The sequence below is a fragment of the Pseudophryne corroboree genome, chromosome 3, assembly GCF_028390025.1.
Source record: "Pseudophryne corroboree isolate aPseCor3 chromosome 3, aPseCor3.hap2, whole genome shotgun sequence".
NCBI lineage: Eukaryota > Metazoa > Chordata > Amphibia > Anura > Myobatrachidae > Pseudophryne > Pseudophryne corroboree.
Genome location: NC_086446.1, coordinates 196528783 through 196546231, shown reverse-complemented (window position 1 = coordinate 196546231; position 17449 = coordinate 196528783). Strand labels below are relative to the sequence as shown.

The 17449-nt window shown below is 42.1% G+C and overlaps 2 protein-coding genes across 2 annotated transcripts in view; both read right to left on the bottom strand.

The window, feature by feature from the left end:
• The window catches only part of TSPAN14 (tetraspanin 14), a 201503-nt gene extending 190450 nt beyond the window's left edge, over positions 1 to 11053 (bottom strand). The window contains exon 1 of the mRNA XM_063958768.1: positions 9771 to 11053. The gene's annotated coding sequence lies outside the window, so the exon portion shown is untranslated. The remainder of the gene's footprint in view (positions 1 to 9770) is intronic.
• A 1234-nt stretch (positions 11054 to 12287) lies between these two features.
• The window catches only part of PRXL2A (peroxiredoxin like 2A), a 40829-nt gene continuing 35667 nt past the window's right edge, over positions 12288 to 17449 (bottom strand). Inside the window, exons 5-6 of the mRNA XM_063958769.1 lie at positions 15741 to 15905; positions 12288 to 13509 (exon numbers count right to left, since the gene is read on the bottom strand). Coding sequence (XP_063814839.1) covers positions 13405 to 13509; positions 15741 to 15905 — 270 coding nt within the window. The 3' untranslated portion in view covers positions 12288 to 13404. The remainder of the gene's footprint in view (positions 13510 to 15740; positions 15906 to 17449) is intronic.

The window sequence follows — 17449 nt, the reverse complement described above, 5'->3', positions numbered from 1 at the left end:
CTTGTCCACCCTGCATTGTGAATGTTTACATGGTGTGTTCGATAAAAACATGAGAACATATAACTGTTTGTGTGGTATTCGTTTCAGCAGACTGTGTTTGTCTATTGTTGTGACTTAGATGAAGATCAGAACACATTTTATGACCAATTTATGCACAGATCCAGGAAATTCCAAAGGGTTCACATACTTTTTCTTGCAACTGTAGTTAAACATACCTGCCTAGTAAAACTATAATAATAATAATAATAATAATAATAACATGCAAATGTGACACCACTCACAGTTACAAGTAAAATGTGAGTTATAAGATAGGGGCTAATTCAGATCTGATCGTAGATGTGCTAAATAACGGTGGCGATGCTTATGCTTTTGCCCCCATGAGTAGCTCCCTGCCTGTGCACAAATCTGGGGACGGGTACAGAAAAATATCTGCTGTGTTGAAGGTCTACATGCCACGTCCCGTGATCCCCCGCAATGGTCCAGACACGCCTGCGTTGTCCGGACCGCGCCCTGCCAACAGTGTTCAAATGCCGTTGAACGCCCCCTCTCGCCCTGTGACCGCCTCTGCCTGTTAATCAGGCAGAGGCGATCGCAGCACAGAGATGCTTTTAGCACTCCGCAAAGGGCTTCAGAATGTGAGTGTGGGAGGTGGCCAAGAATCCGACGGTCACTCTGTCAGAGCTACAGCATTCCTATGTGGAGAAAGGAGAACCTTCCAGAAGGACAACCATATCTGCAGCAATCCACCAATCAGGCATGTATGGTAGAGTGGCCAGACGGAAGCCACTCCTTAGTAAAAAGCACATGGCAGCCCAGCTGGAGTTTACCAAAATACACCTGAAGGACTCTCAGACCATGAGAAACAAAATTCTCTGGTCTGATGAGACAAAGATTGAACTCTTTGGCGTGAATGCCAGGCATCATGTTTGGAGGAAACCAGGCACCGCTCATCACCAGGTTAATACCATCCCTACAGTGAAGCATGGTGGTGGCAGCATCATGCTGTGGGGATGTTTTTCAGCGGCAGGAACTGGGAGACTAGTCAGGATAGAGGGAAAGATGAATGCAGCAATGTACAGAGACATCCTGGATTAAGAAAATGGTATTTACCAAACAGGTCACAGGCGCTTCAGATTCATGAGTGATTTATCATAAAACTGCCCAAACCAGTGTAGCAATATTCAGAAGTCACTTACAAAGATAACATAAAAACACAAACATAGTGTAAAACTGTCAAAATAACATTCAGTGCAAAAGGTTTAAAATAGACTCGTACCCAGACTCATAGTCTACCTAACTGGTAGACATATATCGCTTTGTGGGTGAGCGGGCCAACAGTGTGGTTTGTCCCAATCCTTCCCGACCTCTATGAACGGAGGATCCCTTCCAAACGACGTATCCACAATGTTCATATAAACAGAAGAGAACTCAAAATATTGTAAAACTATTTTTAATAAAACATAAACAAACAAGTACGCAGTTTGACAGACAGATAAACTCTCACAAAGTGTTATGGTCTACAGATAACAGTAGACACTATTGCATTAAATGATTCCAACCAGGCGTCCCCAGGAGTCGTCATAAGCAGCCAGGTAAGTAGTCCACGTGTCCTCTCGTTACCTCTACCAACGCTTCTCGATAACCCAGTGTTATATTTTTGAAGGTGTAGGAGGTAGCTATTCAGTGTAGGTATTTAGAACCCACCTAATGAGGCTAATTGGTGATCAACAAAAAACCTAATACCAGACATAGATCTACTATTATCTAAAATCCCTATATTTTACAAATAAAGTTCAATCCCACAGAGCCCATTTCCTAACATCCATATGAGTAGGAACCAACTCTAGAAGTTAATGGATCTCTATCTCCGCTGACAGGACACTGAGCTTCTGAGGGTGATGATCGCAAGGCCACGAGGTGACCGCTCACTCCTGAAGCACGGCCGCCACCCCCTAACAGAGCCAGAAGATGGAGTGGTGAGTACGACGCTGGCACCCCAGTAAGCGGGTCGCCGGCGGGAATGGTGGCACAAGGGTAGGAGCGCAACTCTGACAGGCTGCGCTCCAGAAGGCTCAGCGGTACTGATGTGCGGCGCTGTGGGGGGCACCTAGGGCCAGCGCACATACCCTACACTGGTCACATATGCTAACAGGGGCTAATCCCACTGTTAGTAGCTAAATCATCTCAGGCCAGTATAATCAGTGGAAGCGGGAAGATTAGCCATTACATGGGGCGGGCTTCTCCTCAGAGCGGATCCAGCACTCACCAGCGCCATTTTCTCCCTGCAGACACACGCTGACAGGGAGCACTGTCCTCCACATAACTACACTGCGGAAACAAGGGGTTATAAACAAGGGGGGAGAGTAAATTATGTACTGGCTACCCTGTTAAGGTTAAGCTAGTCAGTGGGTTTTTTTATCATAATAAAAGCCTATAAGTGTTACGTTCGCAGTACTCGGTACTCTGGGTGGACAAGCCCCAAGCACTGGAACGCAAGCTGCAGTATAAACGGAGCTCGGCAGCACCCCCTAACTCCGTTGTCTTACCCTCGTTGTCAACCTACGCCTGCGTGACTATGGTGTCTTGGGCCCACGGCAGCCACGTTTGAAGGGCGGATTATGTCTGCCCAACTCCGATGCCCCCCGGTCTTAGTTGGAGACAAGGCGTAGACTGAGACGGGGTGATGACAAGGGGAACCTCTAACTAGAGAAGGAAGTACCCAGTTATGGGTGCTATAGAACTAAAATAAAGTATGTGCGGCACAGCCGCCAAGACAAAAAAACTACAACAAAGGCAGTGCTGTCCATATGCCGACACAACACCGCTGTGTTCCGGTGAGGACAGCACACGCAGAACCCTCTGCAGAAAATCCAAAGCAAAAGCAACAAGTAGCTACGGCCTAGGCCGAGGGACGCAGAGAAGCCACTATTCACGAAACCGGTACGAATACTGGCAAAAGGACAGGAACCCCCTAAGTAGCTGACACAGGCTCTCAGGACAGGAGGACAGGCAGAATTCCAAACGACAGACCAGCGGACACCAAGAAGCAGGATACTGGATCAGGCACAGGCAAATCCACAGGACTCCTGGACAGGAATGCTTCAAAGCAGGAAGCAGCTAGACAGAAGCTATCACCGATGTCTGTGTCAGGCAGTGAGGGAGAATATAACAAGGAATTCCTCCAATCACAGCAGGGACCCTAATTAATTATGTTGTGTAGCTGTCCTGCTGCACGACTCCAAACTGACAGGTGCAATTAACAGACAGGTGAGGCTAAACACATGGAAACAGGCTGCAATTACACAGACTCACCACCGGCGGCCAACAAGAGTCTTCTAAACCAGAGCAAAGGAAATCCTGGCCTGCAAGAGAACTGTAACATAAAATACATGAACAGAAAGTGAACAGGAATGAACCACTGCTTGTGGTTCATAACAATAAGGGCGCACTGTGGCTGGCTTCTTGTACTCTGTGACTCTCTGAAGATATTCTGGGGGTGGAAACTGTGTTGACATTTTCCTGTGTGTGTGTGTGTAACCCACTTTTCCATGTTTAAGGGACTTTGTCTGTACTGCAGAATGTGTATCTTCTCCTGGGGAGTCTATACCATGCCCAAAACTGTACAATTTTCAGGCTTCGGTGGCAGACCCCCTCGGGGTGGCCTCCATAGGGGGTACTTTAAAGTATATTTCTTCTAATATATCCCATACTGGGAAGAAGCCGCAGTTTTGAGTAGTCCGGGATTAACATCCCACAGCTGTGCCTCTCACCCCAATTACGTAACCTAACAAGCATACACTTGCCCATATCATGCATGACATATGTTCTGGACTTACTGCTGGAGGATCCAAGGCCTCTTCCTCTTCGCGAGGACCTTCTGCAACAGGGGTCGTTCACCTATCAAGACTTCCCGCGGCTACGTTTGACGGCATGGAGGTTGAACGCTTCATATTAGCTCGGAAGGGCATTCCTACTCTGCTCCAAGCTAGGAAGGGAGTGACGTCTAAGCATTGCCATCGGATTTGGAAAAAGTGTGCGTCTAGGGGTGAATCCAAGAGGTTTTCTACGGTGTTGTTTCAACTAGGATGGTTTCTCCTATTTCTACAAGCAGGTGTGGATGTGGGCCTACGCTTGGGCTCCATAAAAGTCCAGTTTTCTGCCTTGTCCATTTTCTTCCACAAACAATTGGCTGCTCTCCCTGAGGTTCAGACTTTCTTGAATGGGGTTCTGCACATCCAACCACCTTTTGTGGCTCCTAGGGCACTGTGGGATCTTAATGTGGTGCTGCAGTTCCTGCAATCGGATTGGTTCGAGCCTTTGCAGGAGGTAGAGGTCAAGTTTCTTACTTGGAAGGCGGTCACATTGTTGGCATTGGCATCTGCTAGGTGTGTGTCAGAATTGGGGACATTGTCCTACAAGAGCCCCTCTTGATTTTCCAGGAACATAGGGCTGAGCTCAGAATGCGTCAGCTATTTCTTCCAAAGGTTGTGTCAGCTTTTCATATCAACCAACCTATTGTGGTATCCTCAATTAATTCCAAGTCCTTGGATGTGAGGGCTTTGAAGATTTATGTGAAGAGAACTTCTCGTCACAGGAAGTCGGATGCTTTGTTTGTCCTTTATGATCCCAACAAGGTTGGGTGTCCTGCTTCGAAGCAGACGATTTCTCTCAGGATCAGGTTTACTATCCAGCATGCTTATTCTGCAGAGGGATTGCCGCATCCAAATTCTGTTGAGGCCCACTCTACCAGTAAAGTGGGTTCTTCCTGGGCAGCTGCCCGGGGTGTCTAGCTTGGCAGCTTTGCCGGGCAGCTACTTGGTCAGGGTCGAACACATTGGCTAAGTTCTACAAGTTCAATGCTTTGGCCTCTGTGCACCTTCAGTTTGGTCAATCTGTTCTGCAGGAGCCTCAGCGCTCTCCCTCCCGTAGTGTATTTCCTTCTCTCAAAGTATGTCCGTCTCCTCGGGCACAGTTTCTAAACAGAGTCTGGTAGGAGGTGCATAGGGGGAGGAGCCAGCCCACACTATTAAACTCTTAAAGTGACCATGGCTCCCAAGGGACCCATCTATACCCCATGGTACTAAATGGGACCCCAGCATCCTCTGCAGACTACGAGAAAAGTATTTACCGGTAGGTAATTAAAATCCTATTTTTACTTTCTTTTTATCATACCCACAAGTAATAAAGCACTCTTGCATTGCCGCTGCCTGAGTTGAAACACCTTTTGATCAGTACAATTCCTCTTGAGTCATTTGAATTAGCTCTTAGGGATGGTATTGAGCCAATTATCATGGTGACAACTCAACCAATCAATATAGGATCGAGAGTCAGTCGGTTTGATAAACGTCTTTGTTTTTAATTCTCCCTCTTCAATAAAAATAGTTAAGTCTAAAAAATTAACCTCCTCCTGACTAATGTAAAATTTTAATTTGACATGATTGTCATTATTATTAAGATAAGTACAGAACAATTCCAATGATTCCCTCTCCCCTTTCCAAGTAGATAAAATATCATCAATGTACCTATGCCTGACTTCCGGGCACGTGGTTTATTACGCTGGAACACCACATTTCCGCTGGAGCGCGCAGGGGGACTTCTGCACTCCGACAGTGCTGGGTAACGCAACAGGATATCCGGCAGGCAAGCTTACGGATGCCTGGCTTCTGCCGGAAGCGGGATACATGCGGCCATTGATGTAGATGTAATTTACCTGGGAACAGGACATTCGGAACTCTGGGTAATCACACGGATGTTATGAAATGGCCTCTGTGGGATTGAACTTTATTTGTTAAATATAGGGACTTTAGAGAATAGTAGATCTATGTCTGGTAATAGGTGTTTTGTTTATCACCAATTAGCCTCATTAGGTGGGTTATAAATACCTACACTGTATAGCTACCTCCTGCATCTTCAAAAAGATAACACTGGGTTATTGAGACGCGTTGGTAGAGGTAACGAGAGGACACGTGGACTACTTACCTGGCTGCGTATGATGACTCCTGGGGATGCATGGTTGGAATAATTTAATGCAATAGTGTCTACTGTTATCTGTAGAGAATAACACATGGTGAGAGTCCATCTGTCTGTCCAACTGCCTACTTTTTTGTTTATGTTTTATGAAAAAGTTTTACACTATTTGGAGTTTTCTTCTGTTTATATGAACATTGTGGATACGTCATTTGAAGGGATCCTCCGTTCATAGAGGTCAGGAAGGATTGGGACAAACCACACTGTTGGCCCGCTCCCCCACAAAGCGATATATGTCTACCAGTTAGGTAGACTATGAGTCTGGGTACGAGTCTATTTTAAACCTTTTGCACTTAATGTTGTTATTTTCACAGTTTTACACTATGTTTGTGTTTTTATGTTATCTTTGTAAGTGACTTCTGAATATTGTTACACCGGTTGGGTAATTTTATGATAAAATCACTCATGAATCTGAAGCGCCTATGACCTGTTTGGTAAATACCATTTTTCTTGCATTGTTTTAAGTGTTGGTGACACTTAATACCATTGGGGCTGCTGAGTAGGCGCATGAATTGTGACCAAACTTTGCTAATTACATGCTGGATAAAACCTGCTCCAGAGCACTCTTGACCTCAGACTGGGGAAGACGGGTCATTTTTTAGCAGGACAATGACCCTAAGCACGTAGCCAAGATATCAAATGAGTGGATTCTGTGAATGTCCTTGAGTAGCACATCCAGAGCCCAGACCTGAATCCGATTGAACATCTCTGGAGAGATCTGAAAATGGCTGTGCACCAACGCTTACCATCAAACCTAATGGAGCTTAAGAGGTGCTGCAAAGAGGAATTGGCGAAACTGCCCAAAGATAGGTGTGCCAAGCTTGTAGCATCATATTAAAAAAAGACATGAGGCTGTGATTTTTTAATTTTTTTATTTTAAATAAATTCGCAAAAATCTCAAAACAAACTTTTTTGCGTTGTCATTACGGGGTATTGGGGGTAATTCCAAGTTGATCGCAGCAGGAATTTTGTTAGCAATTGGGCAAAACCATGTGCACTGCAGGGGGGGCAGATATAACATGTGCAGAGAGTTAGATTTGGGTGGGGTGGTGAGTTCAATCTGCAATCTAAATTGCAGTGTAAAAATAAAGCAGCCAGTATTTACCCTGCACAGAAACAAAATAACCCACCCAAATCTAACACTCTCTGCAAATGTTATATCTGCCCCCCCTGCAGTGCACATGGTTTTGCACAACTGCTAAAAAATTTCCTGCTGCGATCAACTTGGAATTACCCCCATTGTGTGTAGAATTTTGAGGGGAAAAATTAATTTATTCCAGTTTGGAATAAGGTTGTAAAATAAGCGTCCCCGTGTCAGTATAAATATATATATATCTATCCTGGTGGTCTAACGGAAGATGCGAGCAACTCGGTCGATCCAACTCTGCAGGCCTTAAACCCCCACTTACCTTCCCCTGTTGTCCGGCTGCAGTCCTCGGCCTGGGAAAGTGATATCTAGCCAAGGGCATGTCTACCATAGGTGCAGGGAGTGAAGCTGCTATGGGGATAGAGCGGACGGGGGCCCACCTTTCCTGTCAGAGTTACATGTGTTATATACATTTTTCACTATTGGTTGGTACATGTGTCCCTTACATACGTTTGCCTTGGGTCCTGCAATATAGCTAGATATGCTTATTGTAATGTTGTATAAAATAAACTTGAGGGCATTATAATGTTAACTAATATGAACTGGGGCACTGTAATGAGGCACAATATAAAGTGGGGACACTATAGTGTGGCATAATATAACCTGGGGACACTGTGTCATAATTTGACTTGAGGGTACTGTGTTGCATAATTGGGGTAATTCATAGTTGATCCCAGCAGCAAATTTATTAGCAGTTGGGCAAAACCATGTGCACTGCAGGTGGGCCAGATATAACATGTGCAGAGAGAGTTAGATTTGGGTGGGTTATTTTGTTTCTGTGCAGGGTAAATACTGGTTGCTTTATTTTTACACTGCAATCTAGATTTCAGTTTGAACACTACCCACCCAAATCTAAAAAAGTTTATTTTATACAACATTACAATAAGCATATCTAGCTATATTGCAGGACCCAAGGCAAACATTTGTAAGGGACACATGTACCAACCAATGGTGAAAAATTTATAAAACACCTGTAACACTGACAGGAAAGGTGGGCCCCTGTCCAAATTTGCTGCTGCGATCAACTCTAAAATAGGCCCAATGTGTACTAGTAGCCCTACAACGTGACATAACTATTAACTATCAGTAGCCCTACAACATGACATAACTATTAACTATCATTATTATGGTTTAGAATAGAACTAGGGCACTATTATGTGGCATAAAATGAACACCTGCTGCTACACCTGTAGCTAGCATATGCTCTACCGGCGCCTTCCGTAACACTGGACCTCATCGCCAGTGTCGCGGCACCAGCAGGAGTGATGGAGCTGCGGGCCCTGTTGTCCATCTGCTACTCGGCACTGTTAGCTCTGGTACATAAAGAAAAACCTTGAGGTTGTAACAGCATTCACCTGAAAAAAAAAAAAAGAAGTGCCTCTGGCAACAAAACTGAATGGCCTGGGGCTTGGGAGGGGCTATAGGTGAGGATCCAGTGCATTCTGGAACTGTAAAGCTTTAACTGTTTGGTGCCCTGTTCGTTTCAAACCACCTAAACCCCCATAGTAATCCTGAGGAGCCTATGGACCGGGAAGAAGAACTATAAGATCAGTTCATTGTAGAGGGATTGGGCATAGATAGGGAAGCAAGCTTGTGATGAAGAACCTCATCCCCACCCTCCAAGGCAGAATACTTAAATTGCTTCATGGTACTGTAGAAATGGCATATACTGGCCAGTACAGTCACTCAAGTTCTAAGTTTTAGTAAAGTACTTTACTTTTCGCAACAATTATTATTGTGTGAGAAAAAATAAAAACACAGGAAACCTTATGAAACATAGGTCTCTTCCTATCCATTAAAAATGGAGCAATAACCTGCTGTCTACTGAAATGGAAGATAAAACAACTAGTTAATTTTTGGAAATTTCAAGTTCCAATTAGTGCAGATGGGATAAAGAAGTGTACTGTAGCTATTTAGCGGTGAACAAACGCAAAATGTTACAGCTACAACAGGATTAGAGAAGAAAAACAAACTGGAGATTGTATAAATGATTAATGCTAAGGACAAGTTGTGAAACTCTTGGGTCATGCCGCCCTTTGAGGGTACATTTGTTCCTTTCCCCTTTCTACTCATTGTAAGGAAACACCCAGCCCTCGCCAGAAACCTTCACGCTGCATTTTATCAACTTGGCTGGCAAAACATATATGTTTTATGTTAACATCTAGGTAGTTAGCTATACAAAACATTATTTTCCCAATCAACTGTGACTCTGGCATGTGTATTTTCAGTGCCTAAATACTAACAATTCCTACAGTAACAAAGTCAATGAAGAATTTAAAACAGATGTGTATGTAGAAAATGTATTTCTTTTAGAACTCCTTTTTATAGACTTGAGCAACAATATTTATACACATTTTACCTTAATCAGTGGTGCCGCCGTTTATAGAATTATGGATCCTTTAGTGTTAAAACAAAGAGAAATGATATGTACTCTGGGAAGTAAGTATTCGTGCCACCATAGATGCCCAGCTGGCACTAGCAGAACCACATTGCGCCATGCTTTTATACATTAGCTCATTATTGCCTCAGGTTACTAAATTTGTTTCCAAAAACGCAAATGAACAAAAGTAGTCTATAACAGAAAAGAAACCCATACCTGATTAGATAAATATTTATGCAGAAGGAACATTCTGCTGCCTGGGCATGTCAGATACAGTCAGCACAGTACACAGCCTAGAGCAACGAGTGTTTGAAGAAGGATTCTCATATTCATTATCTCACCGGTATCAGTCAAGTACACTTGGTCATATGAGCTGCCTGGCTATCAGCCTCTTAATAACAGGATTACTTCTGCAATCCTTCAATGTACACAACTTAAGTACTATTAAAAAGTATTTGCTGCTTTGTGATCCAGCTTGGTTTGCTGGAAGCTCATCATTACTTAGGTTAAAAATAGATTTTGGAAAAATTTACCAATGGTAAATATTTACACATGTTTCTTAAGACACTCATATGAGCACACAGATGTTCCCTTCCTGGATGCTAATAAACATCTATTTGCTCTAGTGAAGTGAATCACAAGAACATGGCCGCCGACATGCTAAGTTGCTGTGTTCTACAGTCAGTATTAGTAATAAACAGGAGTCATTCAATTTGCCAGCTGTCAGGAAACAGACGCCGGAATCCCGACACCCATTAAATTACCAGAGGTCGTAATCCTGACAGCCAGCCAGAGCCCCCACTCGGGTGGTGGTCCACGCCACCAACCGTGGGGGAATATAACCGCCACTGGGCCTGAAGTGTGGTGAGCCCGCAAGGGGATATGCTGTGCTCACCGCTGGTATTCCGGCTGCTGGGATCCTAAGTGCCTAGATATCATACTGCATCCTAAAACATTTATGGTTAGAACAAGTCGATCCTTCAGTGCTGGATAATAAAGTATTATCGTAATGATTATGGGGATCATTCCGAGTTGATCGCTTGCTAGCTATTTTTTGCAGCGCTGCGATCAGATAGTCGCCGCCTATAGGGGAGTGTATTTTCGTTTTGCAAGTGTGCGAACACTTGTGCAGCTGAGCAGTACAAAAAAGTTTTGTGCAGTTTCTGAGTAGGTCTTAACTTACTCAGCCGCTGCGATCACTTCAGTCTTTTCTCGGGCCCTGGAATGGACGTCAGACACCCACCCTGCAAACGATTCGACACGCCTGCGTTTTTCCAACCACTCCCAGAAAACGGTCAGTTGATACCCATAAACACCTTCTTCCTGTCAATCTTCTTGCGATCGGCTGTGCGAATGGATTCTTCGTTAAATCCATCACACAGCACCGATCCGCTTTGTACCCGTATGACGCACCTGCACAATGCAGTGCATGCGCAGTTTTGCTGAGTTTTAACCTGATCGCAGCGCTGCAAAAAATAGCTAGCGTGCGATCAGGTCGGAATGACCCCCTATATCTACTAAATTATGATGAATGAAGACCACTGGCATAAAAGTACAAAAAAAAAAAAATTATTGGATATATATTTGGCCTTCACGCAATATTAAAGATTTGTACAAAATATTGTTATCAATTCTGGTTTGTGAATTTTTAAAAACTTTATCTCCAGGCAATAAACAAATAGCTCCTGCCTAAGTGACATAAGACATACAGATTTTCGTCCCTAAAAAGGAGTTTGTAATGTTGTCCAATATGTAATAAAAGGCAGTCTTTGGAGTAATCATATTTCTTCAGGGGCATCTGTGGTTTTTCTTAATAATGTAGAAACATGATAGCCACTTTCTAAGTAACAAAAAGCTTCTTATCTGGGCATGTGAAGAGGACACTGTGCTGCTTATGGGACCATCCTGCTGCTGCCTCGGGACACTCCTTTGCTCGGTGGCCATTCCTTTACGTATCACATTGGCACTATGCTGATGTAATACAGTTAGCTAGAAATCAGAGGAGGGTTGAGTTACCATAACACCTCTCTGGCAACTCCCTTTTTAATAAATTGCTGCACTAAGACATCCTGTATCGCTGTGAGAAATGTTTCTTGGGGTTTAATGTTTCCTGGTGTTTACATAGCACTATTAGATTCTATTGAATTGGAGTACAAAATAATCTGATGCACAATACAGACGGTAATAATCCCGAAAGCCATTGACCTACAGTCAAAATACCGACACGGTCAAAATGCAGACATTCACTTTGCTGACATGTTCACAATGCCCCCCCAAGAAAAAAAGCGATATGCCCGAAATGCTGACAGTCAGAATAACGACATTTGAGATGTTAACATGTCAAAATACCGACATGCGTTTTTCTGTGTCAATGTTGACATAGACACCATCTAAGTGTACTGTGTCCCCTCGCATGGCTCGCTGTGTAGGCACACTATTATATTCCCCCTCCAGGTCCACTGGGATGGAAAAGTATGAACAAGTCTGTTTTGGGGCAAAAATTACTTAAAAACGCATGTAGGTATTTTGACATGTCGGTATTTCAAATGTCGGTATTCTATGTTGGCATTTTGAACATGTTGGCATAATGCATGTCGGTATTTTGACTGTAGGTCAATGGCTGTCGGATTTATAATAATCGGTAAATCAACTGCTACCCACTTGCACAAGCGTCTGTTCACGCCATTACTACTAATATATTGATACAGTACACTCAAAAGTAACAGATTGACCCTTTGTTGACTTTTCTTTATTTATATTATAATCACATAATACTAATCAAAGCATTAGAAAAATTGTATTGGCTATCGGTTTTCTTTCATATTCATTTTAAAGAACATGGCTTTAGTAAAGCTTCAATGTTTATGGACATAAATTAATTATTTTTGGGGTGTTTCCTCCAACAGTTTGTAAAATGTGCACGAAAAACATAAAAAAAAAAAAAAGAAAAAAAAAAAAAGAAGGTTACCTGGAAAATGTTTTTCTGACTGCTTATACTTTCAAGGGTATCCGTCCAGAAAGTCGACTAACACTGTCATAATGTCGTCACCCAGCAGGAGCCGCCGCTGCGACAAACCACTGGGAACCGGAATGTCGGCATTTCATCATGCCGACATCATCCATGTATACATAAGTGTCGACATGTTCCTTGTCGGCTAATCGTACCCAACCTACTTTTGTGTATTTTACTACTTTGTGTTTCAAAATATAAAGCACATTTGAGTTTTTAATTTATCATATACTGTATGCTAGGTCCTCCTAAAACATGGCTCTGATAACATGTTGCTAGTGGAAACGGCTTTGACAAAACATTCACATTAATCTGATTATATTCAGTTGTTTGAAAAGTCAGTTGGGTGTCTGTTTTTTCCTATCTAATAGACTGTAAATAACAGACACCAAACCGACTTTCAAACATTTGAATTCCCTCCCAATGTGTCTTTTTTGCAGCTATAAGTGATGATGGAGCCACACAGCAGTTTAGGAACACCCAATAAGTTGTTATAAATAAATAAACACATACATTTTTAAAGTAGACCAGGCACTATTCTTGATGCTATGGTCCTCTGGTTGCCAATCCAACCCCCTAGATTGGAGTATTAGGGAACAATTGTCAAAGTAAGTGTGTGTGTGTGTGTGTGTGTGTGTGTGTGTGTGTGTGTGTGTGTGTGTGTGTTACGCTTTCAGTAATGACAGCACAACTATGTATAATGTTTTCAGAAAAATAAATAAGGTGTCTGCGGAATTATTTTGTGTGTAACTGAGGTAAGAGTATTACACATAGCACATTTTGTGGACATAGGCCTGCACTGCATCAGTAAAGGCTGCTACGTAGAACAATAGCCACTGTTTAATGGGAAGTTTTCTGCACAGTTATCTTCTTAGCTGCCTCAAGGATGGCCGTCAGATTCGCCTTATCTCCAAATTCCTTCTCACGATGCTCGTGGAGAATTCCCTGGAAATTGTGAAACACAAAAGTTAGAAGAAGAACTATGACATGGTATTGCAGATATGTCTCTTGGCAGCTATACTTTACAAAAGCTACTGTACATTTGTTAACAAAGGGCACAAAAATACTACTGTGAGCCAATATCTGACAGAAACGGTAAGCGGAATTACATGCGTCATCTATCGTGCCCTTTGTTACATTTACTTTCAACTCCTTTAGTAAACAAAGAAGCCTTGAGCAAAAGAAAACTGCAAATGGTTTTATTAGTGGAATATATGTATTTATTTCTATGTGGGTGATCTACCACATTGCAAGCTGTTGCATGAACACAGCCTACTGTACATCTTTAACTGTTGTGCCAGTGGTTGCTAATGCATTTTATTTGTTTTATTGCTGGTAATTAATCATTTAAATACACAATTGCTGGCATGTTTAGAAGCTTTTACTACCTCTTGATTAGAATAAACATTCCACCTACCAGGGCTTATTTTTAACTCATATGCAAGCAACACTGAATGCTGTGTACAAACACACTTGGAAGTTCACTTTAGTCATTAACTGTACATAACATATATAGTCTTGATGAAAGTGTTACATGTGTACTGGTACCTACTGTAGGAAATTACTATTCCGATTTCACATCTGGCCTGAGCAGCATTTAGAAGCTTTAATCTACAGTAGTTTAAATATGCGTACCCTTATTTAATGCAGAAATACCATGGATTAATACTATTTAGGTGGAATTTCAGTTAGCAACTGGAGATTACGTCTTGCTAATTGATCCCCCGAAGGCGAAGCTATCCAATTAGCCCTAAAGCTGGCTGTCATGAGGGATTTTTCTCCACCTGCTTCAGTCAGGTGAAAAAAAATAATTCCTGACAAATTGAGGATTAGCGGGTGCAGCAACAGGGTTAACGTACGAATCCGAGAACTTTGCATGGATTCTGTGAGTTAACGTCCATTATCCCATGTCAAAGCCTGAGGCTACCTCCTATTTTTACCTACAGCAATTTACTGTGGGTAATTGAATTCCTCTCCTTAATCTCACTGAGAGATTTGCTGAACATGAAACAGAATGTTATGATTCATAGACATCTATTAAGATACACTATACGCATTGCACGCAAACAGAATGCACACAACGGTTTACTATAAGTCACTTTAAAGAATCTTGCCATGGCTCTTATTTGGGCACATTAACCTTAGTGCACTGTGGAAGATTTAGATTATCAGCAGACAAAATGTTATGCACATTAAGAGGGCCTGATTGTGATTCACAACGCAGTGGATGTGCAAAAATATGCTAATGCTGTAGCCACTTATAAATGTATTGAGATGCCCACTAGTGGTCGCAAATCTTTTGATAAGCTACCATCTGAGAACGCCTATGGTCATGCAGTATGGCCATGGGAACCGAAACACTGGCTCCATGAATTCTGCATATAAGATCGCCGTTGTAGGTGGAGACATGAAATAGTCTTGACATGGATATGATTTTGCAGCCACTCCTGCTGGTCTACGACGTGATATGCACTAATCAAAACTGGAATGTTTTCTTCAATAAATGGAATACAAACCTACTTGCATCATGTCATTCTAGGGAAAATCCTCTTAAAACAGAAGATTTTCCCAGTAATTGCCCCCACTCATTAGTAAACTGTACTGCTGCACCCCTCAAGCTGCTGCTGTAACAAACACTACTGTTCTATATGACAGACATGTGACTGAGAAATCTGACTGCAACCTAGCTGGTCATGCAGCAGTTGCTCAATGTGACAAGTTGAGACCTTAGTGTTATCACTATAATACACTGTACCAACTTCTCCCGACTATAATAATGGTGCAGTAGTTTTAGTTACTGTGCTGAAGGAGGATTTCTCATTAACATATATGTACTACTTATAAGAAAATTTTCCATTGTATTACTGGTACAATTAATAAATATATAAGTGATGAACGTTTACAATTTGTTTGTACGCATAATACATTTACTCAACATCAATTTAAAAAGGCCCCAGTATTCCCACAAAAAACTGTAGCCCCCACAACTTATTTGGACCATTTCCACAAAAATGCAACATTAGTTAGTAGTAAAGTGGTCGCTGACAAAGTGCAGCATGCTGGGAAAATAACTAGAAAAAAGACAAGTGGCTCTACAAATTTCGATCCAGCCTCTGTAAAATGAGCAATCACATATTAAACAAACAATAGAATCCGTAATATAAAGTTCTTAACACCTGATTTCCAGAGCCAATCACAAACATGCCACCAAGGATTAGACCTTCTCCTTCCAGGTTTCCCTCAAAGCCGGCTTTCCAAGCCCGGCGGAAATTCAGCCATACTCCCAATCGTACGAGTCCCATGAACATCATCTTCCTCTTCTGTGGTCCATAAAAGCGTTTCTACAAAAAAAAAAAAAGTAGGTAACATTGAGGTACTTTGGCAAGTATACATGTGGGAAAGGTTGGGTTGGGAGATAAACAAAGAGATGTATGTTTGTGCAGTTTGGTTAATAGTCTTATTTGTAAGTAAAAGTATTTTATATTGACTACAGTAGAATACCGGAAACCAGTGGAGGGACTGACAGATCAGATCAGCAGACTTTGACCGGTTGGCAAGGAAGATCAGCATTGCAGCTGGATTCAAAGTGACTTGTAGTGGAGTGTGTCTATTTTTGGGAAGACCAATAAAGAGACTATTGTAATAATCAATGCGTGATATAATGGGTGCATGGATTAGAGTTCTTGCGGTGTCAAGTGTTCGATATGGTCATATTTAGGATATGTTTTTTTAGATGTATGTAACATGATTTAGAGACAAATTGAATGTAGGCAACAAAGGACAGTTCTGAAGGGACCCTTTCACATCGCACAGTGCCCCTTATCGGCCCGGCAAAATACCGGGTTATTTGTGCAATGTGAAAGGGGTAATAGAGATATCAGGTTGGTAACTACTATTGGCCAGTGGAAATATAATTAATTCTGTTTTGGAAATATTAAGTTTGAGGTGGTGAGCTGACATCCAAGAGGAAATGTCTCAAAGGTATTCAATGACATGGACCAATACAGATGATAACAAATCTGGAGAGGATAGGTAGATTTTTAGTATCATCTGCATACAGATGATACAGAGATCCGAAAGAGCAGATTAGTTTGCCAAGAGATGTGGTATAGATTGAGAAAAGCAGAGGACCTAAGACTGAGCCTTGTGCTACAACTGATAGAAGTAGTAAAGAGGAGGTGTATTCATAGAAACAAACACTGGAAGAGCAATGAGAGGTACAGTAGGATGAGAACCAAGAAAAGGATGTGTCCTGAAGACCTAAGGATTATAGTGTTTGTATGAGAAGAGAGTGGTCAACCGTGCCAAAAGCAGCAGAAAGATCTAGAAGGATAAGAAGTACTAGCCTTTAGACTTAGCCAGATCAGAACAAATCATTCGCTACCTTAGTCATTGCTGTTTCTGTGGACTGTTGGGAACGGCAGCCTGACTGCAGTGGGTCCAATAAATTGTGTGAGTTAAGAAGTGTGTGAGGCGAGTTTAGGAAAGTCTCTCAAGTAGCTTGGAAAGACAAGGGAGCTGAGAGATGGGACGGTCGTTTGAGAGAGTGTTTGGGTCAGAACTTATTTTTTTTCAGAGATACATGTAGTATAAAGTATATGAAGTAAGGGTTCATTGCTTGATCACTGCTTAGGGCACATGATTGTTTTTATTCATTACTGATTTACAAAAACCTTTCATTTTAATGACCTCAAACCCAACAAGAATAAATACAAATAAATACAAATATATAGGGTAAGTTTATTTTTTTAAGCTTGCAAATCCCTATGCACTGCTCAATTTATAATGTAATAACAGCAAACTCCCCTTCCCCCATCCTCCCAACCCCTTCTTTTAAATGCCTAATATATTTAAGATCAAGTGATAACTTACAGTAAGGACTTTT